The 26,854-nt window shown below is 37.2% G+C and overlaps 1 protein-coding gene across 8 annotated transcripts in view; it reads right to left on the bottom strand.

Annotated features, from left to right (window-relative positions):
- CNKSR2 (connector enhancer of kinase suppressor of Ras 2) overlaps window positions 1–26,854 on the bottom strand; it is a 303,713-nt gene that overhangs the window by 179,282 nt on the left and 97,577 nt on the right. For all 8 annotated transcript variants that reach the window (XM_030934668.1, XM_030934669.1, XM_030934670.1 and 5 more), the window contains exon 5: window positions 10,603–10,644. In XM_030934668.1, the coding sequence (XP_030790528.1) occupies window positions 10,603–10,644 (42 nt within the window). The remainder of the gene's footprint in view (window positions 1–10,602; window positions 10,645–26,854) is intronic.

Raw genomic sequence — 26,854 nt, 5'->3', positions numbered from 1 at the left:
TATCCCTATTGTACAGATGTAGGAATGGAGGCACAAAGATGTTAAAAACTTGCTCAAGGTCACTCAACTTTTAAATGGCAGAGCCAAGTTACAACCAGGCAGTTTTGCTTCAGTTCCTGCTTGCTTAACCACTGTGCTTTCAACATTGTTTGGCACGTAACTATGAAATATTTTAATGCCTAGTAAGCCCAACATCAAGATAATAATACAGCCTAAAAATTGCACTTTAAAATAATAATCAACTAAGAATAAGATCAATGCCAAAACCGTGAGAAAATGTCAGTCCCAAATGTACACCTCCTTTGATGAGCAAGAAGTGGACCCATGACACTTCCAACCTACTTTCAGCTACTTACCTGAAACAATCTGGTATGAATTAAGAGTTGGGACAAGAGGCTCCACCACTACTCTCCCTTCTGATAGGGAAATAGAGTAAGCTGGAAACCAGAATTGGATCTGGGACGATCTCAATTCTATTTATCTGCTGTTTCATAGGCAGGAAACAGAGATAAGCAGACTTGTGGCAGGTTCTGAAGAAGATGAGAGATCACTCATTAGAGGACACAGGACTTTCAGGTTCAAGAAAAAGAACAGACTGGACATATTGATAGCTCATCTAAGATGTAGGTTATTAGAAAAATGTTTTGATTTTAGTTTGGATTTTATATTCAAAAAGCAAGAGTGAAGCAGTTCATTATAATTAGATAAGCTTCTGGAAATTTGAGGCACTATAGATACACACACACACACACACACACACACATACATATACACTTTATGGATAAATAGGGAACAAATGGCAGAGACCTGGGAGCGATGTCTTCACTTGTAGTTGAGAAATGTGAAGCAGCTATATGTAGTTTTATGGAGGTAAGAGCTAACCACACTGTGTCAGTTATGAGTTTTGTGGCTCTCAGCTCTAAATTCATCCTTTAGTGCTTGCTCTGTGACAATGGATTGGACTCTAAGCATTTATCTTGTACAGTAAGCACAATGTTAAGTTTTTGTCAATAGAGGGCAGTGGAGGGACACCGCAAGGAGAAGAAGGCTTCTAGGTTCCCATGGGCTTTCTTTTATTTTTTCCTGTTCCTATTGCAGGGTCTACTAGCAGTACATGCGTGTGGGGATATTGGTAGTGCTGTGCCCCAGCCGCATGTCTAGATCATGTAGTCCCACAGTGACGTTGCAACCCCAGCCTGGGCTCAGTGATCACCATCCTGAGGCTATCTCAACATGCTCTCCAGACCTCTTACTCACAGCATCATCCTAACTCTTGCTGTGAACCTTCCCAGCAGCATCACTTGCCTACATCCTTGAAGGCTGTCTTCCACTTGCCTGGCAACTGAGGATAAGCTCTGATCTAGGCAACCCAGTGAAGCTGCAGCCACATCTCAGCCTTGGGAAGGGTGTTCCACTTAAAAGATATCTTTCCTTGGGTACTATTTCTCAGTTGTAGGACATGGTTTAGGGCGTTCTTTACCTGTTTGCAGGTATTTCTTACCATAATTTATAATTATTTCTATCAAACTTCCTTTAAGTTACTGTGTGGCTTCTGTTTCCAGACTGATTCAATTACCTTGTTAAAGAAATCTTTACATTGACAGTGACTGTAACTGCACTTTAAAAAAATGTACAGCATTGATCCAGCTATCTCACTACTGGGTATCTACCCAAAGGAAACTAAATCATTATATCAAAATTCACAATAGCAAAGATAAGGAAGTAAATAAGCTAAGTGTCCATCAACAGACTAGATAAAAATGTGATATATATGTGTACATATATGTCTCTGTGTGTGTGTGTGTGTATACACACCATGGAACACTACTCAGCCATAAGAAGTATAAAATCATGTCCTCTGCAGCAACATGGATGGAACTGGAGGCCATTACCTTAAGTGAAATAACTCAGAAAGAGAAAGTCAAATACCACATGTTCTCACGTATAAGTGAGAGCTAAAAAAAATGTATACACGTGGACATAGACTGTGAAATGATAAACACTGGGGACTTAGAAGAGTGGAAGGGTGGGAAGGGGTAAGGGGTTAGAAATTACTTAATGGTTACAGTGTACACCATTCAGGTGATGGCTACACTAAAAGCCCAGACTTCACCACTATGTAATATATCCATGTATCAAAACTGAATATGTGCCATCTAACTTTATTTTTACAAATATATAGTGTCCTTGGTCATATATAGAGTGGTCTCAAATAAAGACAGTCCTTCAATTTATCACTTTATGTGGCCATACTGCTTTCTAATGATTCTTATTTGTCATCTAAAAATTATGGCATTTAGACCTTAAAAGTCACAGATACTCCAAGGCCTCAACTTAGTCAGAAAGGCTAACTTAGCTTGTTTACAGCTAGTAAATGCCAGAATGGGGTCAGGACACCTATCCTTTTAACTCTCAGATTGGTGCTCTTTCTACTATATTATTCTACCTCACTTGACTCTCCAACAGAAATGAATATTACTGTGAGGACAAGAATTGTACTCTCAGAGTCAGTATGAATATGAAAGCATTTTGCAATGCATAATGTGTTCAGCAAATGTAATGTTAGCAAGAACACCTATATAAATAAATATACTGCCTTATAAAATGTCTATCTAAATCATAATCAGAAACAGTAAAACCAGATTATTTTAATTCTTCGCATAGGCCACACACATTTTCTCTTTGTCCCAGGAAAGACAAACATTTTCCATCTCTATCATGTTATATCTGTATTTCTCCTTTTTCCTTTCCTGCATGAAGCATCACTGTGGAGAATTTATAGTTAAAATAATTTGCAATGCAATTAACCACCAATGTGTCAAAATCTGAAAATAATGTAATATTACACCAAAGAGTCCAACGCCTATTTCAGCAATATTGTTAGCACATTTCTTCAGGCTGACCGCAAAGATAATAAAGGGGGCTGAGATAGAAGGGTCACCTTAACTTCGAAAACATAAAGAAGCATCTTACGTTTTTCATCTATAAAACTCAGTATTAGAGTTGATGTTTTAGTGAGACTGACTATAATTTACATTTTCAAATGCTACAGTTACCACCAAAATCTCAACCATACTGAAAAAAAATTCAGTTTGCATTTGGACCAAGATCATAGCTTTTAGAAGAGTCTGGGCTACAACTGGCAAAAGCTGCCTCATCACAGCATCAGAGACCTCCTGAAGACCAGTTAAAATTATCTTTCGGGATTTTTAAGTCACTAGAGTACCACTGTTTTCAAGAAATCTCTAAAGATAAGATATTAACATTAATATGATCACTTTTATTTCATGGTGGGGCATGCTGCTACCTTAGTACTTAAACATATTCTCAAGGTTTTGATCCATCAGAATAGGAAAGCTACACTTCTATAAATGATATGATATAGATGTCAGGGCAAAGACTAAAATGAGCCCTTTACTTTCTCCTCCATGCTCCTCTCTTACATCTAACTGTTGGCTCTATGCAGTTTAAGCTATTTCTAGTCTGGATAGCACAGAAGACATAATAATCTCACTACAGATGGAGTTTAAGGGCAAGGAATTCATAAATTTAAAGAAAGGAAAAAATTACACAGAATGTTTATGAAATAAAACAAATACTTAACATGCCAAAATAAGCCTAATTCATGATCAAACCTAAATAACAAAAGAAAAAAATAGCTTGGAGGAAAAAAAAAGAGAGACAGAAAGAAGAGAAGAAAGCATTCCTGAGAATGTTCTGTAAACTGTAAAGTACTATATAATTAGAAGATAATATTAGCACTAAAATAATAAAATAGGTATTTGCTATATTTATTATATTTACAAAAACAATGGGGTAAAATGCTAAAATACAAAGTGCCATATACAAGGTCATACCTTTGGCTAATGTAAAAGGTGTTTTTCAGCTCAGAACAATCTGATTTAAACAATGTGACCTTAATGACTATGCCTGGCCTGGGATTTCCATGAGTTTAATCAAAGCCGACAAGTGTTCCAGGCTCACCAATGAGAGTGGCAGGGCAGAGACAAGCAGAGGAAGTCTGCTAAAACACAAGCTCTGAAATGACTTCTCAGGAGAGCTTATCACTCCAGACTCAAAGGCTGTACTGAAAGGCAGGAGTGAGGAGTAAGTAGAGTACAGAACTGAAAATTCCAGATTCTCTGTAACTCACTTATTATATAAAACAAGGATCTGCACAGAGCAAAACAGATGGGCTCCAAACTGCCAGAGAAAGTGTAATCCAGAACAAAACCTAACTGGAAGGAAAAGATCGGATCAACAGAAGTGAAACATAACATTATTTATCTTTAGTTGATAATCACTGAGATATATACTACATTGATTATCTGTATTGCCTTTTGTCCTTTATGGTTGTATTCTATTGTCTGTTCCATTACACTTAATGGCAAATTCCAAGGAAACCCAAGCTGTTCAGTCTCCTTTTATTCATTCTCACACTTCATATTAACAGACATCCCTGCCCAACACTGCAACCAATCTCCCTTCCCACCAGGGATTTTGGTCTTCACAGCCTACTTCTTTGGGATTTTAAGCAGGAAGACTCGCTCCAATTTTAAAGGTGAGGAAAGTGAACGAAAATCTAGCCTAAGGATTGTCCAAGTCCCTTCTGACTATTTCAATATATGTAACATAAAATCATCCATTAAAAGCAATCAGGGGCCGGGCGCCGTGGCTCAAGCCTGTAATCCCAGCACTTTGGGAGGCCGAGACGGGCGGATCACGAGGTCAGGAAATCGAGACCATCCTGGCAAACACGGTGAAACCCCCGTCTCTACTAAAAAATACAAAAAACTAGCCGGGCGAGGTGGCGGGCGCCTGTAGTCCCAGCTACTCGGGAGGCTGAGGCGGGAGAATGGCGTGAACCCGGGAGGCGGAGCTTGCAGTGAGCTGAGATCCGGCCACTGCACTGCAGCCTGGGCGACAGAGCGAGACTCCGTCTCAAAAAAAAAAAAAAAAAAAAAAAAAAGCAATCAGAATTCTAACTATACTGGAATAAATACATACTTTTATACTTTTTCATTATGAAAGAAATGCAAATTAATTGAAAAAAAAATTGGGAAGATACACGCTTTCTCCGTGGTTCATTTTCTGCTTCCATGTTGTTAGTTTAATGTACTATTTTCTTAGTTCATTTTGCTCTCAGTTTATAGTGACCTTACCTTCTTTATAGTATGGTATTCTTTTTTAACACAGGTAATATCTTTTGGCTCATACTGAAAACATTAAACAAGTGTTCATAATAAACCTACTTCATGTGGAAGGATTTTCTTCTAATATATTAGAGGATACTTCCTCTAGTCTTTGCCATTCTTTTTCTTTACTCATCCTTAAATACAGATCTATTTCAGGGAAAGACACATCACCTCACAACCTCAGCTCTCTCAGTTTGCTCACGTGTTGAAAGGCACTCTGATGCTTGTACAGGTTGAGTATCTCTAATCCGAAAATCAGAAACTTTTTGAGCACTCACATGATGCTCAAAAGGAAACACTCATTGGAGCATTTTGGTCTAGTATTTTCAGATTAGTGACACTCAACTGTTAAGTATCTCATGCAAATATTCCCAAATCCAAAAAAATCTGAAATCCGAAACAGTTCTAATCTCAAGCATTTCAGATAAGGGACACTCAACTTGTACTGCCTTGTGGAATTCCTGGGCCATAACAAGTTTTCATAAGTGATAAGTTCTCCTTCCTCTTGAAAACTGCCTTCCCTATCCTCTGGACAAAATAAAGATTTAGGGGTAGGGTTTAGGCTAAGACAGTTGATGTTCTAGTGCCTATCTCAAGCTACTATAATCTCTATTCAGTAATCTGGGGTCTCCTTGTTCCTTCTAAACGGCAGCCATCACTGGGGATGTTCTAAAAACCTATTGAACTCACAGTCCAATGTACTAAAGTGAAGAGGTTCCTAAGAACTATTAATATATTACATAGGATTCTAAATCTGCCTGGCATTAGAACGATTTCAGCCATGTTCTTTAGGTTAGTCAATGGTTGGCTACTAGCACTGTTTTCACTCCTTACCCATTTGAAACTTACTCATTTGTTAAAAATACTTATTTTTTAGAAAAGATTTCTGGGTACATAGTAGGTATGCATTAGATATTTATAGAGTACATTAGATATTTGGATACAGGCATACAATGTGTAATAATTACATCAGGATAAATGGGGGTATCCATCACCTCAAGCATTTATCATTTCTTTGTGTTATGAACATTCCAGTAATACTCCCTCAGTTACTCTAAAATGTACAACAAATTATTGCTGACTGTAGTCACTCTGTTGTGCTATCAAGTAGTAGATCTAATTCATTGTATCTAACTATAAAATACTCATTTTTAATCTAGATTTTGGGCTGCTATTCAGGCATTTCTACAGATATTTTAGTACTTATTTTTCTGATTAACACATACTTGTTATGCCATATTTAACCATTATACAAACACATAATTTAAAGTTAATGCCCCTGAAATTTATCCTATTCCTTGCAAAGGCAACCAACATTAAGTCTATTGCATAGTTCTTCAAATTATTTTCTTCACTATAAATACACTGCTTTTTTACACAAATGTTATGCTATATCTACTGTTTTGAAGCTTGCTTTTGTGAGTTATGCAAATCTTGATGTCAATCACTATCAGGATACTTTATGTGATCCAAAATACTTTAAAATTTGGATTGCCACTTAGAGGCGCTTCATTGTACTAGACTCCCCACTCAGCCCACTTTTTCTCCAGCTACTGCTGTGGCAATCTGCTTCACTTCAGTTGTACTACCTTTGCCTTCTGTCTTAGAGGTCTCTGGTACCTCCAAAAACCTGGTAGTGTGAAAGTTAACACCCCAAGGAACAAACTTTGACCAATGGGATAATTGGATTAGTGCCAGCAGATACATTCTCCCTCTTCAATCTTTGTCAGGCAGGTTGGACAATTCTGAGGCACATTCTACAGGGCTTCTCAGAAGGTCCTGATGGGATCGAACTTCAGTTCCCTATAGTGGTGAACAATTCTAGAATCCATATGGATTCTCCTTCCCAGTGTCTCTTCTGTGCCTTGGGATAACTAAATCAACATAAACTATCTGCATTCAAGCCTTTGTTGTAGTCTCTGTTTTCCAGAAAGAACCCAGGCTAAGATGCTCATATAGAATACATATTAATTCATCTTTGAAAAGGAGCCATTATAAATCATATTGTACTTAGAATATTCGAGTATCATAGAAACAAGGAAAACATTAAAACTAACTCACAATTTCATCCTAAACAAGCTATATAAAAACTCAGGCTTTTGATTTTCTGGTGCATATAAAAAGGAGAGAAAGAGGAAATTAAAAACCCTAAATAGGCTGGGTGCGGTGGCTCATGCCTATAATCCCAGCACTTTGGGAGGCCGAGGTGGGTGGGTCACAAGGTCAGGAGATCCAGACCATACTGGCTAACAGGGTGAAACCCCGTCTCTACTAAAAAATACAAAAAAATTAGCCGGGTGTGGTGGCGGGCGCCTGTAGTCCCAGCTACTCGGGAGGTTGAGGCAGGAGAATGGCGTGAACCTGGGAGATGGAACTCGCAGTGAGCCGAGATCATGCCACTGTACTCCAGCCTGGGCGTATAAGCTCCAGCTTGAGCAAGACTGTCTCAAAAAAAAGAAACCCAACCAACAACAACAAAAAACCTAAATAATGAGATATAACCTAAATAAATAAATAAATACTAGAAAGAGGACTACCAGATTATAAAGCTCTGTCTAGAAAATTTACTGATTTATCTTCTCCTAGCAACAATCATTCATGAAAGATATTAATATCCCTATTTTACATAATTAGAACAAACTCTCAAGAACATCACTTGATTCAGCTCACCGAGATAGAAAACGGTAGAATTAGGATTCAGACACAGGTTTTTAGACTCAAAGTTATTTCTTCTACACTAGAGAGATCTGGAAAGATACTCGTTCTAGAAATTTTCTTTAGCATCATATGCTAAGTGGTACTGTATACTATTTTATTATTCCAAAAAGTTATTCTTGTGAGAAAAGTAATATACAAGTATACATACATCCTTTTAGTAAAGGCTGGGTAATCTTTGTATAAAACGGTCAGGATGGGAAGTAGAAGAATAACATGAAAAGACAAGTGCTTTCTGAGATGAACTGATTTGGTTAATGCCATTCACTGTTGCCATCATCATCAGACAGGATTTTTAAATTCTCACTAGCTGGAATACAAAATTGCCAAGGTAAACATACGGCATTCATTTCTAAACTCCTTCAGTACTATTTATGCTGCTACTTATTTCTAATAGCAAGTAGCCCAGAATCTGACTTTTGAGAAAGGTAAGTCAATATGAGTCAATTATTAGGAATTTATTTAAGAAACTAAAAATTACTTATTATTTTAAAATTATTTAAAATTAAAAATATTTAGTGATTAAGAACTTTTAAAATTTGGCTATTACTTATTATGGTTTTTATTTAATAAAATTTCAATCATTTTATAACCCCAAAGACATTTTTCCTTAGTCTAATTAATTAAAATGATATTTAAGATCTTTAGTACAAGAGAAATCCCACAGTATTTCTTTCATCATTTAAATTTATTTCTGTTATTCTGTCATATGGTGGAATCTGAAATTTCCTCAGAAATAATATTTCATATTTTTTACAGTTCTCTAGAGATTCTTTTTCTATAAATTATTTACATGTCCTTTGTTGATATCTGAATATTGATCACAAATGTGCATTTGTAACTGGAACTATTCCTCCACAGAAAAGGCTACATCAACAGATGTAAAAATATATACCATACATAAATTAATTGAGAAAAACAAGGCAAAAAGAAATCATGTATATAAATTAGAGCCAAGAATGAAGCTAAATACAAAACAAATACCATGAGATGCACTTGTCCATTATGAGCCACAAATTTTAATCTTAAGTTCGTAGCAGCCAATGCATAAAGAAAAGTACAGCTCTTTTTGGTACTAACATCAGGGAGAGATTACTCCTGAGAAATCTGATAAAGAAAAAAATGTTAACACACACTGACCTCAATAACAGCCTTGAAGTAAACACAATGAAGAACCCACAGCAGTGTACCAAAGTCGAATTCATTAAATTCAATACTTCAGAAAGAACAGTCATTGTCACAGAAAATTCAACGCCAAAGAAATATTCACTCACAGAAAATAAAATGTAGGTGGGAAAGGCTCTATGCATGCTCCTTAGTTATTGACAAAATAGGCACAGCTAGACAGTAGCCCTGGGTTTCATGGGAAAAAAGATAGTACAATTTGTAAAGCCTCAGGGAACTAGAATTGGTAGCAACTGCCAGGTCTGGAAAGGGCATGGGCTTTGGTATGAGATTCTGTGTTCAAACTGAATAGTTGAACAACTTAATATTTGTGACCCTTAGTTCCACCATCTGCAAAAGTAGGATTAAATGAGAGAATACACTTATAGAAACTAAGCTAATACTTGAAATATATAGGCCCTAAATAAATATTAGTGTCTTTCTATTCTCCAGGCCCTACAGGTAGATCGACCTAAGGGAGTTGTAATTATTTTCCCTCCTAGACTAATAAGGAGAAAAGTACATTAATTATCCACTCCTGAGACTATTCTTATAAACCACAAAGGGCATCCCTACTGCACAATGAGGGGGAAGGATTAGCAGAGGATTATTCAGTGCCATTTCTATAGCAGATAACAAAAAAGGAATAGGGATGCTGTACCGCTGATATTCTGATTTCCCTCCATACATACATTCAGATGTTTTAAAAGTATTTACTTTTCTAAATACAAAATAGTATTCTTTTATAAATATTCAAACACTTCAGAAACATAAAACTTATAAACTGATATTAGGAATAAATGAGGCAAATGTCCTTTTACAGAGATATGAATCTTCACCGCCTAGTACCTGGGAGATACAGAAATGACATGATTTCACACACACCAGAGGTGAAGAAGTTATTAGGACAAACCAGCATTGATCAAGAAATGCATTTACAAATAAAAGTGGCCAACTGTTCATTAAGAAGACAGGAGATGAAAGTAAAAATATTTACTTTCCACAAAGTAAAATGTATGCATAGCCCATTTCTACTAATAAAATATACGTAAAGTCATTAACTGATTCAAAAATATTGCCATATTACCATTTGAAAGGTTGTCTGGTAAGTATAGAATTGGAGCAAAGGAAATTTGATTTTTTTAATAAAGTATTTCATCCAAATGATGACAGAGATGAATTACCCATTATAGAACAGAGTACCTTTCTCTGATCTTTTTTTGTAATAGATGAACAGTGAAAGAAATTCTCATTTCAAATTCTCCTTGCTCTACATTATTAATTTTTTATTACATTCCAACCTTGCTATATATTACAATTTTAAAATATTGTATCTTTTTTTCCTATTAGGTACAATAAAATGGTTATAACTAACGTTAATTTGTTATGCTTTTATTCTTTTGTAGATTTCCTATAAAAATACACTTAACTGATATGGTCAGTAGATTTTTTTCTTATGGTTTACTTCTTCTAGTTGATCAAGGAAATATTCTCTAATAAATATTAAAATAAATCCAAGTGTACTCACCACGTGAAGAATTTTATTCTCTGTTTCATATACAGTACAATCCTGAAAAAAAGAACCATACACATTAGATTCAAAATATCAAGCATTGTTTTAAAAATATTTTCTTAGAAATTACACTATAATTTTTAAAGTCTTAACAATTCAAGTAAAAGCAAAAATAATAGGAAAAATCTTGGATGCTATATACCAAAATATTAATAATGGTTAGCTCTGATGGTCACTAACAGAGGATATCCTTATTTTTGCTTAACTGTTTATTCTAATTTTACTACCTTTAAACACATGCTAAAAGACAATATACATTAAGTAGACTTTTAAAAACAAATATCAAAAAAATATTGTAATCATTTTCTAAGCTTTTACATGTGATAAATGTATTTTGTTGAAATGTCCCTAACATTTCAAATACTAATTTATTATAGATTAGAACATTAAAAAACACACTAACATTTATTTCAACAGTCCTATCAAAATCTCAAATAATTTTATATTTTTAACTATTGCAAGCTATTAAATATACTTTACAGTACACATTTAAAATTAATACATCTACTAATAATAATTACCCAGTTCATAGTTCTCACCTAAATTTAAGTCCCAGGAATTACAAAAAATTCTTTCAAAAGCCACCATGGTCTTTTTTTTTTTAACCAGCAATTACTGGATATACAATAAGCAGCAATACAACAAACTGATCTTTGCTTAGAGACAATGTTTCTATGGCACAGTTTCCTCATGAAATTTATAAAACGGGCATATTGGTAGCAACCCAATAAGACTGTTGTAAGAATTAAGTGACAAAATGAGATAAATCAATAGAATCTGACATACATTAAGCGATAAATACATTTTAACCATGTATTAGTGTCACTATTTTAGTTTTTGTTTTTTTGGAGACAGAGTTTTGCTCTTGTTGCCCAGGCTGGAGTGCAATGGCGCAATCTCGGTTCACAGCAACCTCTGCCTCCTGGGTTCAAGTGATTCTCCTGCCTCAGCCTCCCGAGTAGCTGGGATTACAGCACATGTCACCATGTCCCGCTAATTTTGTGTATTTTTAGTAGAGACAGGGTTTCTCCATGTTGGTCAGGCTGGTCTCAAACTCCCAACCTCAGGTGATCGGCCTGCCTCGGCCTCCCAAAGTGCTGGGATTACAGGTGTGAGCCACCGCGCCTGGCCATCACTATTTTAACTTTAAAAAACTAACTTTACTTCAAAAAATAAAATTATTATTTGGCTAATTTTGAAAAAACAAACAAACCCATTTCCACAGTACTGAATATTTTAAGAAATGATATTCCAGTTCATTTTTTCCTGAATTTAATTTTAACAAAAAGGAATGTTGTTCAACAGAATTTTTGATAATGCAACTTCACCACAATGCCTTGTCAGAAGAAATACATACTCAGATCAGGGGCAAAGGTTTAAAAATAAAACTTAAGTATATTTTACAAATTCAAAGAAATACTTAAGATTTGGGTGTTGTCTTTCTGAAGGACTCATATGACAAAGGAGAGAGAATCTGGGAAAAATTGGTAAGTTGCCCAGTTTCTGCATGCTGCTTCTATAGCTTGCTTCAGCTGCTATGTATGCAAATTCCATTATTTGCCTACCTTCCCAGAATCAGAGGGTATGACTAAACATTCAAAGGGATTCACTTCAAGGAAAAAAGTAAATATGATCTGAATGTATACTCTAGTAGTGGATAATAATCATACAGAAAGTAACTATTTCAAGTATCTTTAAAATATAAATTTTTTTTTTATTATACTTTAAGTTCTAGGATACGTGTGTATAACGTGCAGGTTTGTTACATATGTATACTTGTGCCATGTTGGTGTGCTGCACCCATCAACTCGTCAGCACCCATCAATTCATCATTTATATCAGGTATAACTCCCAATGCAATCCCTCCCCCCTCCCCCCTCCCCATGATAGGCCCCAGTGTGTGATGTTCCCCTTCCCGAGTCCAAGTGATCTCATTGTTCAGTTCCCACCTATGAGTGAGAACATGCGGTGTTTGGTTTTCTGTTCTTGTGATAGTTTGCTAAGAATGATGGTTTCCAGCTGCATCCATGTCCCTACAAAGGATGCAAACTCATCCTTTTTTATGGCTGCATAGTATTCCATGGTGTATATGTGCCACATTTTCTTAATCCAGTCTGTCACAGATGGACATTTGGGTTGATTCCAAGTCTTTGCTATTGTGAATAGTGCCGCAATAAACATACGTGTGCATGTGTCTTTATAGCAGCATGATTTATAATCCTTTGGGTATATACCCAGTAGTGGGATGGCTGGGTCATATGGTACATCTAGTTCTAGATCCTTGAGGAATTGCCATACTGTTTTCCATAATGGTTGAACTAGTTTACAATCCCACCAACAGTGTAAAAGTGTTCCTATTTCTCCACATCCTCTCCAGCACCTGTTGTTTCCTGACTTTTTAATGATTGCCATTCTAACTGGTGTGAGACGGTATCTCATTGTGGTTTTGATTTGCATTTCTCTGATGGCGAGTGATGATGAGCATTTTTTCATGTGTCTGTTGGCTGTATGAATGTCTTTTTTTGAGAAATGTCTGTTCATATCCTTTGCCCACTTTTTGATGGGGTTGTTTGTTTTTTTCTTGTATATTTGTTTGAGTTTTTTGTAGATTCTGGGTATCAGCCCTTTGTCAGATGAGTAGATTGCAAAAATTTTCTCCCATTCTGTAGGTTGCCTGTTCACTCTGATGGTAGTTTCTTTTGCTGTGCAGAAGCTCTTTAGTTTAATTAGATCCCATTTGTCAATTTTTGCTTTTGCTGCCGTTGCTTTTGGTGTTTTAGACATGAAGTCCTTGCCCATGCCTATGTCCTGAATGGTACTACCTAGGTTTTCTTCTAGGGTTTTTATGGTATTAGGTCTAACATTTAAGTCTCTAATCCATCTTGAATTAATCTTCGTATAAGGAGTAAGGAAAGGATCCAGTTTCAGCTTTCTACTTAAGGCTAGCCAATTTTCCCAGCACCATTTATTAAATAGGGAATCCTTTCCCCATTTCTTGTTTCTCTCAGGTTTGTCAAAGATCAGATGGCTGTAGGTGTGTGGTATTATTTCTGAGGACTCTGTTCTGTTCCATTGGTCTATATCTCTGTTTTGGTACCAGTACTATGCTGTTTTGGTTACTGTAGCCTAAATTTACTAGCACATTCCTAGTGTGATCCAACAAAAAGAACTGTTAAAATAATCTTAAACTGTTTTCAGTAATCATATGATGGTAGATGGCAGTGTTGTGATTATTGTCATGCAGAATCTGTTGTGTGTGTTTTATAAGATGAATAACTGAACAATTATATGACTGCCATTCTATCACTCCAGTGTCATTGTTAAGTATTTTTAGCATGGGATAAAGCAGACACATATATAAGATTGAAGAAGTTAAATAACATGCTGGAGCCTCTTGAAGTATTATCTATGTACATACATATACACATGTACGCATGTATTTCTTAGCTCTGCAACCTGAAAAGGCATAGGAACAAAGCTAGTAATGATACACTTCCCAGAGTTTATAGTCTGAAAACCACATTTCCCAAGCTTTCTTGGAAAATGGCTGATTTGAGATCTGGAATAGGAAATGTACAAGATGAGCTTGGATTATACTGTGATACAAGACAGAAGGAAGTTATCAAAGACTACTAGGAGTAGCCTATCAAGACTACTACCGGGGGCGGAGCAAGATGGCCGAATAGGAACGGCTCCAGTCTCCAACTCCAAGCGCTATCGACACAGAAGACCGGTGATTTCTGGATTTTCAACTGAGGTACTGGGGTCATCTCACTAGGGAGTGCCGGACAATCGGTGCTGGTCAGCTGCTGCAGCCCTACCAGCGAGAGCTGAAGCAGGGCGAGGCATCGCCTCACCTGGGAAGCGCAAGGGGGAAGGGAATCCCTTTTCCTAGCAAGGGGAACTGAGACACACAACACCTGGAAAATCGGGTAACTCCCATCCCAATACAGCGCTTTAAGCAAACGGGCACACCAGGAGAATATATCCCACACCTAGCCGGGAAGGTCCCACGGCCACGGAGCCTCCCTCATTGCTAGCACAGCAGTCTGCAATCTAACCGCAAGGCAGCAGCGAGGCTGGGGGAGGGGCGCCCGCCATTGCTGAGGCTTAAGTAGGTAAACAAAGCCGCTGGGAAGCTCGAACTGGGTGGAGCTCACAGCAGCTCAAGGAAACCTGCCTGTCTCTGTAGACTCCACCTCTGGGGACAGGGCACAGCTAAACAACAACAACAAAAAAAGCAGCAGAAACCTCTTCAGACGCAAACGACTCTGTCGGACAGCTTTGAAGAGAGCAGTGGATCTCCCCACACGGACGTTGAGATCTGAGAAGGGACAGACTGCCTGCTAAAGTGGGTCCCTGACCCCTGAGTAGCCTAACTGGGAGACATCCCCCACTAGGGGCAGTCTGACACCCCACACCTCACAGGGTGGAGTACACAAGGATATCCAGGAATTGAACTGAACTCTGCACCAAACGGACCTAATAGACATCTATAGAACTCTCCACCCCAAATCAACAGAATATACATTCTTCTCAGCACCACATCGCACTTATTCCAAAATTGACCACATAATTGGAAGTAAAGCACTCCTCAGCAAATGTACAAGAACAGAAATTATAACAAACTGTCTCTCAGACCACAGTGCAATCAAACCAGAACTCAGGACTAAGAAACTCAATCAAAACGGCTCAACTACATGGAAACTGAACAACCTGCTCCTGAATGACTACTGGGTACATAATGAAATGAAGGCAGAAATAAAGATGTTCTTTGAAACCAATGAGAACAAAGATACAACATACCAGAATCTCTGGGACACATTTAAAGCAGTGTGTAGAGGGAAATTTATAGCACTAAATGCCCACAAGAGAAAGCTGGAAATATCTAAAATTGACACTCTAACATCACAATTAAAAGAACTAGAGAGGCAAGAGCAAACACATTCAAAAGCTAGCAGAAGGCAAGAAATAACTAAGATCAGAGCAGAACTGAAGGAGATAGAGACACAAAAAACCCTCCAAAAAATCAATGAATCCAGGAGTTGGTTTTTTGAAAAGATCAACAAAATTGACAGACTGCTAGCAAGACTAATAAAGAAGAAAAGAGAGAAGAATCAAATAGACGCAATAAAAAATGATAAAGGGGATATCACCACCGACCCCACAGAAATACAAACTACCATCAGGGAATACTATAAACACCTCTACGCAAATCAACTAGAAAATCTAGAAGAAATGGATAATTTCCTGGACACTTACACTCTTCCAAGACTAAACCAGGAAGAAGTTGAATCCCTGAATAGACCAATAGCAGGCTCTGAAATTGAGGCAACAATTAATAGCCTACCAACCAAAAAAAGTCCAGGACCAGATGGATTCACAGCTGAATTCTACAAGAGGTACAAGGAGGAGCTGGTACCATTCCTTCTGAAACTATTCCAATCAATAGAAAAAGAGGGAATCCTCCCTAACTCATTTTATGAGGCCAACATCATCCTGATACCAAAGCCTGGCAGAGACACAACAAAAAAAGAGAATTTTAGACCAATATCTCTGATGAACATCGATGCAAAAATCCTCAATAAAATACTGGCAAACCAGATTCAGCAGCACATCCAAAAGCTTACCCACCATGATCAAGTGGGCTTCATCCCTGGGATGCAAGGCTGGTTCAACATTCACAAATCAATAAACGTAATCCAGCATATAAACAGAACCAAAGACAAGAACCACATGATTATCTCAATAGATGCAGAAAAGGCTTTTGACAAAATTCAACAGCCCTTCATGCTAAAAACGCTCAATAAATTCGGTATTGATGGAACGTACCTCAAAATAATAAGAGTTATTTATGACAAACCCACAGCCAATATCATACTGAATGGGCAAAAACTGGAAAAATTCCCTTTGAAAACTGGCACAAGACAGGGATGCCCTCTCTCACTGCTCCTATTCAACATAGTGTTCGAAGTTCTGGCTAGGGCAATCAGGCAAGAGAAGGAAATAAAGGGTATTCAGTTAGGAAAAGAAGAAGTCAAATTGTCCCTGTTTGCAGATGACATGATTGTATATTTAGAAAACCCCACTGTCTCAGCCCAAAATCTCCTTAAGCTGATAAGCAACTTCAGCAAAGTCTCAGGATACAAAATTAATGTGCAAAAATCACAAGCATTCTTCTACACCAGTAACAGACAAACAGAGAGCCAAATCAGGAATGAACTTCCATTTACAATTGCTTCAAAGAGAATAAAATACCTAGGAATCCAACTTACAAGGGATGTCAAGGACCTCTTCAAGGAGAACTACAAACCACTGCTCAGTGAAATAAAAGAGGACACAAACAAATGGAAGAACATACCATGCTCATGGATAGGAAGAATCAATATCGTGAAAATGACCATACTGCCCAAGGTTATTTATAGATTCAATGCCATCCCCATCAAGCTACCAATGAGTTTCTTCACAGAATTGGAAAAAACGGCTTTAAAGTTCATATGGAACCAAAAAAGAGCCCGCATTGCCAAGACAATCCTAAGTCAAAAGAACAAAGCTGGAGGCATCACGCTACCTGACTTCAAACTATACTACAAGGCTACAGTAACCAAAACAGCATGGTACTGGTACCAAAACAGAGATATAGACCAATGGAACAGAACAGAGTCCTCAGAAATAATACCACACACCTACAGCCATCTGATCTTTGACAAACCTGAGAGAAACAAGAAATGGGGAAAGGATTCCCTATTTAATAAATGGTGCTGGGAAAATTGGCTAGCCATAAGTAGAAAGCTGAAACTGGATCCTTTCCTTACTCCTTATACGAAGATTAATTCAAGATGGATTAGAGACTTAAATGTTAGACCTAATACCATAAAAACCCTAGAAGAAAACCTAGGTAATACCATTCAGGACATAGGCATGTGCAAGGACTTCATGTCTAAAACACCAAAAGCAACGGCAGCAAAAGCCAAAAATGACAAATGGGATCTAATTAAACTAAAGAGCTTCTGCACAGCAAAAGAAACTACCATCAGAGTGAACAGGCAACCTACAGAATGGGAGAAAATTTTTGCAATCTACTCATCTGACAAAGGGCTGATATCCAGAACCTACAAAGAACTCAAACAAATTTACAAGAAAAAACAAACAACCCCATCAAAAAGTGGGCAAAGTATATGAACAGACACTTCTCAAAAAAAGACATTCATACAGCCAACAGACACATGAAAAAATGCTCATCATCACTCGCCATCAGAGAAATGCAAATCAAAACCACAATGAAATACTGTCTCATACCAGTTAGAATGGCAATCATTAAAAAGTCAGGAAACAACAGGTGCTGGAGAGGATGTGGAGAAATAGGAACACTTTTACACTGTTGGTGGGATTGTAAACTAGTTCAACCATTATGGAAAACAGTATGGCAATTCCTCAAGGATCTAGAACTAGATGTACCATATGACCCAGCCATCCCACTACTGGGTATATACCCAAAGGATTATAAATCATGCTGCTATAAAGACACATGCACACGTATGTTTATTGCGGCACTATTCACAATAGCAAAGACTTGGAATCAACCCAAATGTCCATCTGTGACAGACTGGATTAAGAAAATGTGGCACATATACACCATGGAATACTATGCAGCCATAAAAAAGGATGAGTTTGCATCCTTTGTAGGGACATGGATGCAGCTGGAAACCATCATTCTTAGCAAACTATCACAAGAACAGAAAACCAAACACCGCATGTTCTCACTCATAGGTGGGAACTGAACAATGAGATCACTTGGACTCGGGAAGGGGAACATCACACACTGGGGCCTATCATGGGGGGGGGGAGGGGCCAGGGATTGCATTGGGAGTTATACCTGATATAAATGACGAATTGATGGGTGCTGATTAGTTGATGGGTGCAGCACACCAACATGGCACAAGTATACATAAGTAACAAACCTGCACGTTATGCACATGTACCCTAGAACTTAAATAATTAAAAAAAGAAAAAAAGACTACTACTACACAGGAGTTGACTCTTGTGTTAGTAGGACTCAGGACTCAACATGAAGTTGAAGAGATTCCCCCTGGCCAAACATGAAACAATCTGAGCATCTAAAAGGGTAATAACTGCAATGGATGGAAGCACAATAAATAGTATTAAATATATGTTTGACGCTATACTAATATTACATTTTAAATATTCTACCTATATCTAAATATAGTTAGTAATATTTAAATAATGTTGAATATATTAATTAGACAATATAAAATAGACATATTTTTTTGCCTTGATTCAGCAAATATTAATCAACCGTACTAGGGATAAAAAGATGAATAAAACACGGCCCCTGACTTAGAGAAGGGCTGTTCAGGGAGATAGGAATTCACACAAATAAGTTAAAACACAGAATTTCAAAGTATTCATGCTGTTTTAAGTGTTTTTAACTTTAGAAGTATAAATGATACACAATTACACAAATCAATAGATAAAAGGCAAATTATTTAAAATTTCAAGATATTAATATATTTTTATTAAAATTCAACAGGAAATCAAATTCAACGTATAGTATACTGGATTGTACTATACATTGCTCTAGTCAAATTTCAAACTTTTTAAAAAGTTCTACCAGCTGCGGGTTAGTGACAGAAAGAATGACATCTGTGATCCTAGATTTAAGATTATTTGAAGAACAAAATATCGGTGCACACTCAAATATTTTGACATGACCCTGCAAGACAAAGTTTAAGGGAGATATATGAGGTGATTGAGGTGGTCAAGTTTTTCTAGCAGTCCAAAAAAATGCCACATATAAATATTAAAATTAAGAACTTACTATTTAAAATAAACAAAACTAAATGATTGTAAAATGAATTTAAATAAATTTCCAATAATGTTTTTGATAAGTTTGCAGCACTTATGTATTATTAAAGTTATTAAAGTTTAAATCTGCATTAAGAGATTTGGGATACTCTTGATTAGTGTAACAAAGGCACAATTATGGGAGCTAGAGGAGCAGAGGAGGAAGAAACTAAACTCTGCGTGAAAACAAATCAGGAAAGGTGGCTTTTAACTGGGTCTTGGAAACAGTGGGTCTTCAGAAAGAGAAAATAATGGCATCATTGCAAAAGCAATCAATGTAACTACACTCAGTTAAGCTACTATAGTAATTTTCAGATTTTACTTCTGCATTAAGAATCATTTGAGGGGTGGGTTAAAATGCAGATTCCCAGAAGTACAGATCTAGTTGATTCAGAGTGAGGCCTCTAAGATGATATTTATAAAGATGGTATTTTGAGAAACACTTGATCTATTTTATAGGATTACCATGTGATACAGGAACACCAAAGTTATCCCAAAATTATCAAATATATAGAATTCATAAACTGGTAACCTTTTTATAACATTATCTGCCAGCTCACTCCAAATAGTTCTCAGATCCACAGAATTGTATGTTTGATTACACTTCCCCCAATTTATTGATCATTTTATCCTATTAAACTTATTTCTTTCTTCAATAGCTTACTATGTTGAACAGTTGCTTCTAATTGTTTGTATCTCCATCTTCTTTCAGCAAGATCGGCTTGTCAGTTATTGAAACTCAGAGGCTTTCCACAAAGGGTGAGGATGCAGCATATTAAAAATAGAAGCCAGGCACAGTGGCTCTTGCCTGTAATCCCAGCACTTTGGGAGGCCTAGGTGGGCAGATCGCTTGAGGCTAGGAGTTCAAGACTAGCCTGGCCAACATGGTGAAACCCCATCTCTACTAAAAATACAAAAATTAGCTGGGTGTGGTGGCACATGCCTGTAATCCCAGCTACTCAGAAGGCTGAGGTAGGAGAATCGCTTGAACCTGAGAGGTAGAGGTTGCAGTTAGCCAAGATCGCACCACTGCACTCCAGCCTGGGTGTCAGAGCGAGACTCTGCCTCAAAAAAAAAAAAAAAAAAAAAAGAACAACAAAACCAGAGAGAGTGCATATTAACCTGCTACTTTATATTAGGGAAAAGAATAGAAACTAAATGACTATGTTATATTTTGTTAAGCTGTAATTTTATGGCATTCATTTTATCATGCTAAATATTTAAACAGCTCTAGGTACTTTGGGAGGTTTATTTATTAGTAAGTTATTTTACTTCCATCAACAGGTGATTTTAAAATACTTGTTTCTAAAGTATGGGTTTTATTAATACTTGGGGCCAAATCCTTTCCCAAAAGATATCTCAAGTTTTAAAGAGAAAATAGCATTGCATGTGGATAAATCTATACTTTACAAACCTATTCATGCTGTGGAAAGGTACACCTCTGACATTCTAGTTATTTTTAGGTTAGAATTAAATTTAGATTTTAAAGACTGGATTTACAGCCACGATACTATATACTCCCAGGAATTCTCTTCAGTAGCTCAAGCTTTTATTGTACATGCAAAAAAAAAAATTTCATTTCTTCTTTATCCTTTTCCATATAATGCTTCTACAAACTATGTGATGCATTTACATGAACCAAATTCCTAATGAGAAAATATTCATAAAAATGAGGTGTGTTTCTTGAATTTTGATCACTAAGTATGCACAGAAACATCCTCCCACAGATGAGCTATACACCCACACAGGATCATAATGTTATCCTTTCTGTGAAACAACGATGCAATTGCTATACTGAGCAGAATAACAGAACAATTTTTACTCCTACATATTGCCACTGATGTTCCATACTTTGTCAACAAGTTTTAAGCACCTGGTGGGTCACAATGCTCAGAACAAGTAATATTTCTCATCAACTGTATATTATAATCATAAGAACAGTGCATATGTTATTAATAGTAAATATATAAAGAGAGATAGTGAAGGGAAATAGTGTATATCTCTAATAATATCATTATATTTCGTGAAATTTTATAAATGCCATAAATTTCCATGTCTTATTTTTGTGTATATATTGTATTCTTTTACAAATAATATAAAATATTGTTTTACTTAGAAGTAATATATAAATAATCCATCTATGTAAACCTTTGATAATGGTACTTTCATACTCAACACTTCAACATATTCTATTATTATCAAAATGCCTTTACATGCCTAAGGGGCTAATTTAAGCAATGAGTATTATACTTTTCCTTTCTTTTAATTTCTCCTCCCTCCCAGATTTCCTCTCTTCCTTCCTCCCTTCCTTGCATTCATTTATTTATTGAAGTCACAATTCAGTTCACCAACATGTTTTTTGTCATCTCCTAAATGCAATTCAGTTCCAGATACTATTATGTGATGACGGATAAATTACCCTTGGTATTTGGCCATCACGATTTCATTAATTACGAGGGGAGAAAACATTCAAATACAAATAAAAGGTAGACAAGATAAATTCTAACAAAAGATCCCATTAAAAAGGAGATAAATTCTCATAATCCTGGATTAACTATGTGGGGGAAATGATATTTTACCTGGCCCTAAATGGCTTTCAAATCTGGAATTTGAAGGTTTAGGGAGAAAGAACATTTCAAACTGTGTGAACACACTGAACAAATGCACAGTCAATAAGAAGTAAGCAGACTGATTTGGTTAAAATTTAAGCTACGTGGGGAAAATGCAGTGGGAAAAAAAGCAGAGAAAATAATATGGGGCATATTATGGAGAGCTACCAAAGCTAGGTTGAAGAAAATTTTTGTTTTTGTTTTAAAAGAAAAGCAATTTCAATTTTTCTATAACAATTTAATTTCCATTTTGAATCTCCTTCAAAAACTTAACTCAGTCAGTTTATAATTTCTCTTGACTTTCCTTGGGGAAGAGTTGAAGTCAAGGCAGTGTACCTAATATAATAGTTGATTATACACAGCAATGTGAGTTGTGAGTGAGGGTTGAGAGGTCTGTGGAGATGAAATGTTCTTGTCCAGCTAACAACTCCCACAGCCATCTCTTGTTTCATTCTTCATAGTCCCTTAGGAGTAATTTTTGTGCCATATCTCAGTTATGGGAATCTCTGCAAAGCTGTGTATCTTCCTAGACATACTAAAGTGGATGTTTTATCTGTAGAAAGGGTGGAGGAGTGTGAACTTTGTTCTGATACAAGGGGGTGTTCACAGATAATTGAATATGAGAAGTATGTGATTAAATTTATGTTTCATGAAAATGATTAGAAGAAGCTGGGAATTTGGAAGGGAGATAAACTGGAGGCAGGAAGATCAGTTGGAATATTCTTTCATTAGGAAATGTGATACGTAATCAGGGCTTGAACTGAGGTTATGATAGTGGAAGGGGAGATGAAAATAAGTGGATGCCATGCAGATAACAAGATTTGAAAAAATTAGGTAACTGATTGATCAGATACAAAGAATAATGGGTGGGGGAGAGGGACAGAGCAAGATGGCAGAATAGAAGGCTCCACAGATTGTCCCTCCAGCCCCCAACAAGGACACCGATTTAACAATTATCCCCACAGAAAAAAAACCATTTCCATAAGAACCAAAAATCAGGTGAGTACTCACAATACCTAGTTTTAACTTCGTATCATTGAAAGAGGCACTGAAGAGGTAGGAAAAACAGTCTTTAATTGCCAATGCCCCCTTTCCCCCAAACCCGGGCAACAGCTGCCTGGTGATGACAGTGTTTCTATGCACAGCGGAGAAAGAAAGCCAGTAATTCTGAGGCATTAAACTCAGCGCTGATCTTGTTATAGTAGAAGACAAAACTGAACCAAATTCAGCTGATGTTCACCCATGGAGGGAGCATTTAAACAAGTCCTAACCAGAGGGGAATCAATCACCAATCCCAGCGATCTGAACTTGAGTTTCCACAAGCTTCGCCACCATGTGCTACAGTGATATGGGGCCCCAAATAAACTGCAAAAGCAGTCTAGGCCACAAGGACAGCAACTCTTAGGCAAGTCCTAGTGCTGAGCTGGGCCCAAAGACAGTGGACTAGTGGGGGCGGCACACAACTTACTGACATACCAGCTGGGATGGCTAAAGGAGCACCGGCATTAACCCTCCCCTAACTCCAGATTGCATAGCTTGTGGCTCCAAAGAAGGCCCCTTCCTTTCACTTGAGGAGAGGAGATGGAAGAGTGGGGAAGACTTTATTTGCATCTTGGGATACCAGCTCAGCCACAGCAGGATAGGGTACCAGTCAGAGTCCTGAGGCCCCCTTTCCAGGCCCTAGCTCCTGACAGACATTTCTAGAAACACTCTGGGTCAAAAGGGAACCTGCTGCCTTAAGGGGAAGGACCTAGTCCAGGCAGCATGCATCACCTGCTAACTGAAAAGCCCTTGAGTCCTGAATAACTAGCAGCAGCGATATCCATCCATGGCAATAAATTGGAAAATCATAGACAAATTCCTAGACACATACAACCTGCCAAAATTTAACCATGAAGAAATCTAAAACCTGAGGAGGCCAATAACAAGCAATGAGATGGAAGCCATAATAAAAAGTCTCCGAGGCCAGGTGCGGTGGCTCATGCCTGTAATCCCAGCACTTTGGGAGGCAGAGATGGGCGGATCACGAGGTCAGGAGATCGAGACCATCCTGGCTAACATGGTGAAACCCCATCTCTACTAAAAACACAAAAAATTAGCTGGGTGTGGTGGCAGGCGCCTGTAGTCCCAGCTACTCAGGAGGCTGAGGCAGGAGAACAGCGTGAACCCTGGAGGTGGAGCTTGCAGTGAGCCAAGATCGTACCACTGCACTCCAGCCTGGGCGACAGAGTGAGACTCCATCTCAAAAAATATAAGATAAAAAATAAAAATAAAAAAATAAAAAGTCTCCCAAAAAGGAAAGCTGGGGACATAATGGCTTCATTGCTGAATTCTACCAAACATTAAAGAAGAACTAATACCAATCCTACTCAATCTATGCTAAAAAACAGAGGGGGAGGAGGGAACACTCAAACTCATTCTACAAGGCCAGTATTACCCTGGTACCAAAACCAGACAAAGACATACCAAAGAAAGAAAACTACAGGCCAATATCTGATGAATATTTATGTAAAAATCTTCAACAAAATACGAGCAAACCAAATTCCACAATATATTAGTAAGGTCATTCATCATGACCTTATTAATCATCATTCAAATGACAAAGTGTCATTTATTCCTGGGTTGCAAGGATGGTTCAACATACAAAAATCAAACAGTGTGATACATCATACCTAAAGAAGGATGGACAAAACCACAGGATCATTTCAATTGATGCTGAAAAAGAATTTGATACAATTCAACATCCCTTCATAATAAAAACCCTCAAAAGACTGGATATAGAGCCAGGCACGGTGGCTCACGCCTGTAATCTAAGCACTTTGGGAGTCCAAGGTGGGTGGATCACAAGGTCAGGAGATCGAGACCATCCTGGCTAACACTGGTGAAACCCCATCTTTACTAAAAAATTAGCCAGGCGTGGCAGCACACGCCTGTAGTCCCAGCTACTCGGGAGGCTGAGACAGGAGAATCGTCTGAGCCCGGGAGGCAGAGGTTGCAGTGAGCTGAGATCGCATCACCGTACTCCAACCTGGGTGACAGAGTGAGACTCTGTCTCAAAAAACAAACAAACAAACAAACAAACAAACAAACAAACAAACAAACAACTGGGTATAGAAGGAACATACCTCAACATAATAAAAGCCATGTATGATAGACTCACAGCTAGTATCATACTAAATTGGGAAAAACTGAAAGCCTTTCTTCTATGATCTGGAACACAAGGATGCCCACTTTCACCACTGCTATTCAACATAGTACTGAAAGTCCTAGCCAGAGCAATTAGGCAACAGAAAATAAAGTGTATCCAAATTGGAAAGGAAGAAGTCAAATTACCATTCCTTGTAGATGATAATGATCTTAAACTAGGAAAAATCTAAAGACTCCAAGAAAAAACTATTAGAGTTGATGATGAAGTTTAGTAAAGTTGCAGGATATAAAATCAACATACAAACATCAGTAGCATTTCTACATGCCAACAGTGAACAATTTGAAAAAGAAAACAAAAATAATCCTATTTTCAATAGCTACAAATAAAATTAAATATCTAGAAATTAACATAATCAAAGAAGTGAAAGATCTCTGTAATGGAAACTATAAAACACTGATAAAAGGATAAAAGAAATGGAAGAAGCCACCCAAAAAATGAAAAGATATTGCATGTTCTTAGATTAATCAATATCGTTAAAATGTCCACACTACCTAAGCAATCTACAGATTCAATGCAATCGCTATCAAAACACCAATGACATTCTGCACAGAAATAGAAAAAATAGAAAAAAAATCCTAAAATTTATATGGAACCACAAAAGAATAGCCAAAGTTATCCTAAGCAAAAAGAGCACAACTAGAGGAATCACAACATCTGACTTCAAATTATACTACTGAGATAGATTATCTAAAACAGCATGGTACCGGCATAAAAACAGACACAGAGTCCAGTAAAACAGAGTAGACAACCCAGAAACAAATCCACACACCTACAGTGAACACATTTTCAACAAAGGTGCCAAGGACATACACTGTGGAAAGTATGGTGCTGGGAAAACTGGATATCCATGGGTATAAGAATGAAACTAGACCTGTATCTTCTGCCATATACAAAATTCAAATAAAAATGGATTAAAGATTTAAATCTGAGACCCGAACCTATGAAACTACTGCCAGAAAACATTAAGGAAGCTCTCCATGACATTGGTCTTGGGAAAGATTTCTTGAGTATTACCCCAAAATCACATGCAACCAAAGCAAAAATGGACAAATGGGATCACATCAAGTTAAAAAGCTTCTGCACAGCAAAGGAAACAATCAACAAAATGAAGAGACAAGCCACAACATGGGAGAAAATATTTGCAAACTACCCATCTGACAAGCAATTGATAACCAGAATATGTAAGGAGCTCAAACAATGCCATAGAAAAAAATCTAATAATCTGATTAAAATGTGGGCAAAAGATTTGAATAGACAGTTTTCAAAAGAAGACATACAAATGGCCATCAGGCATATGAAAAGTACTCAACATCATTGATCATCAAAAAATTGTAAAGCAAAACTAAAATGACATAGCATCTTACCCCAGATAAAATGGCTTATATCCAAAAGGCAATAACAAATGCTGATGAGGATGTGGAGAAAGGGAACCTCGTACACTGTTGGTGGGAATGTACATTAATACGATCATGATGGAGTACAGTCTGGAGGTTCCTTCAAAAACTAAAAATACAGCTGCCACATA

The sequence above is a fragment of the Rhinopithecus roxellana genome, chromosome 7 (genome assembly GCF_007565055.1).
Source record: "Rhinopithecus roxellana isolate Shanxi Qingling chromosome 7, ASM756505v1, whole genome shotgun sequence".
NCBI classification, from domain to species: Eukaryota; Metazoa; Chordata; class Mammalia; order Primates; family Cercopithecidae; genus Rhinopithecus; species Rhinopithecus roxellana.
Note: the sequence above shows the minus strand (reverse complement) of the source record. Positions and strands in the feature narration are given on the sequence as shown.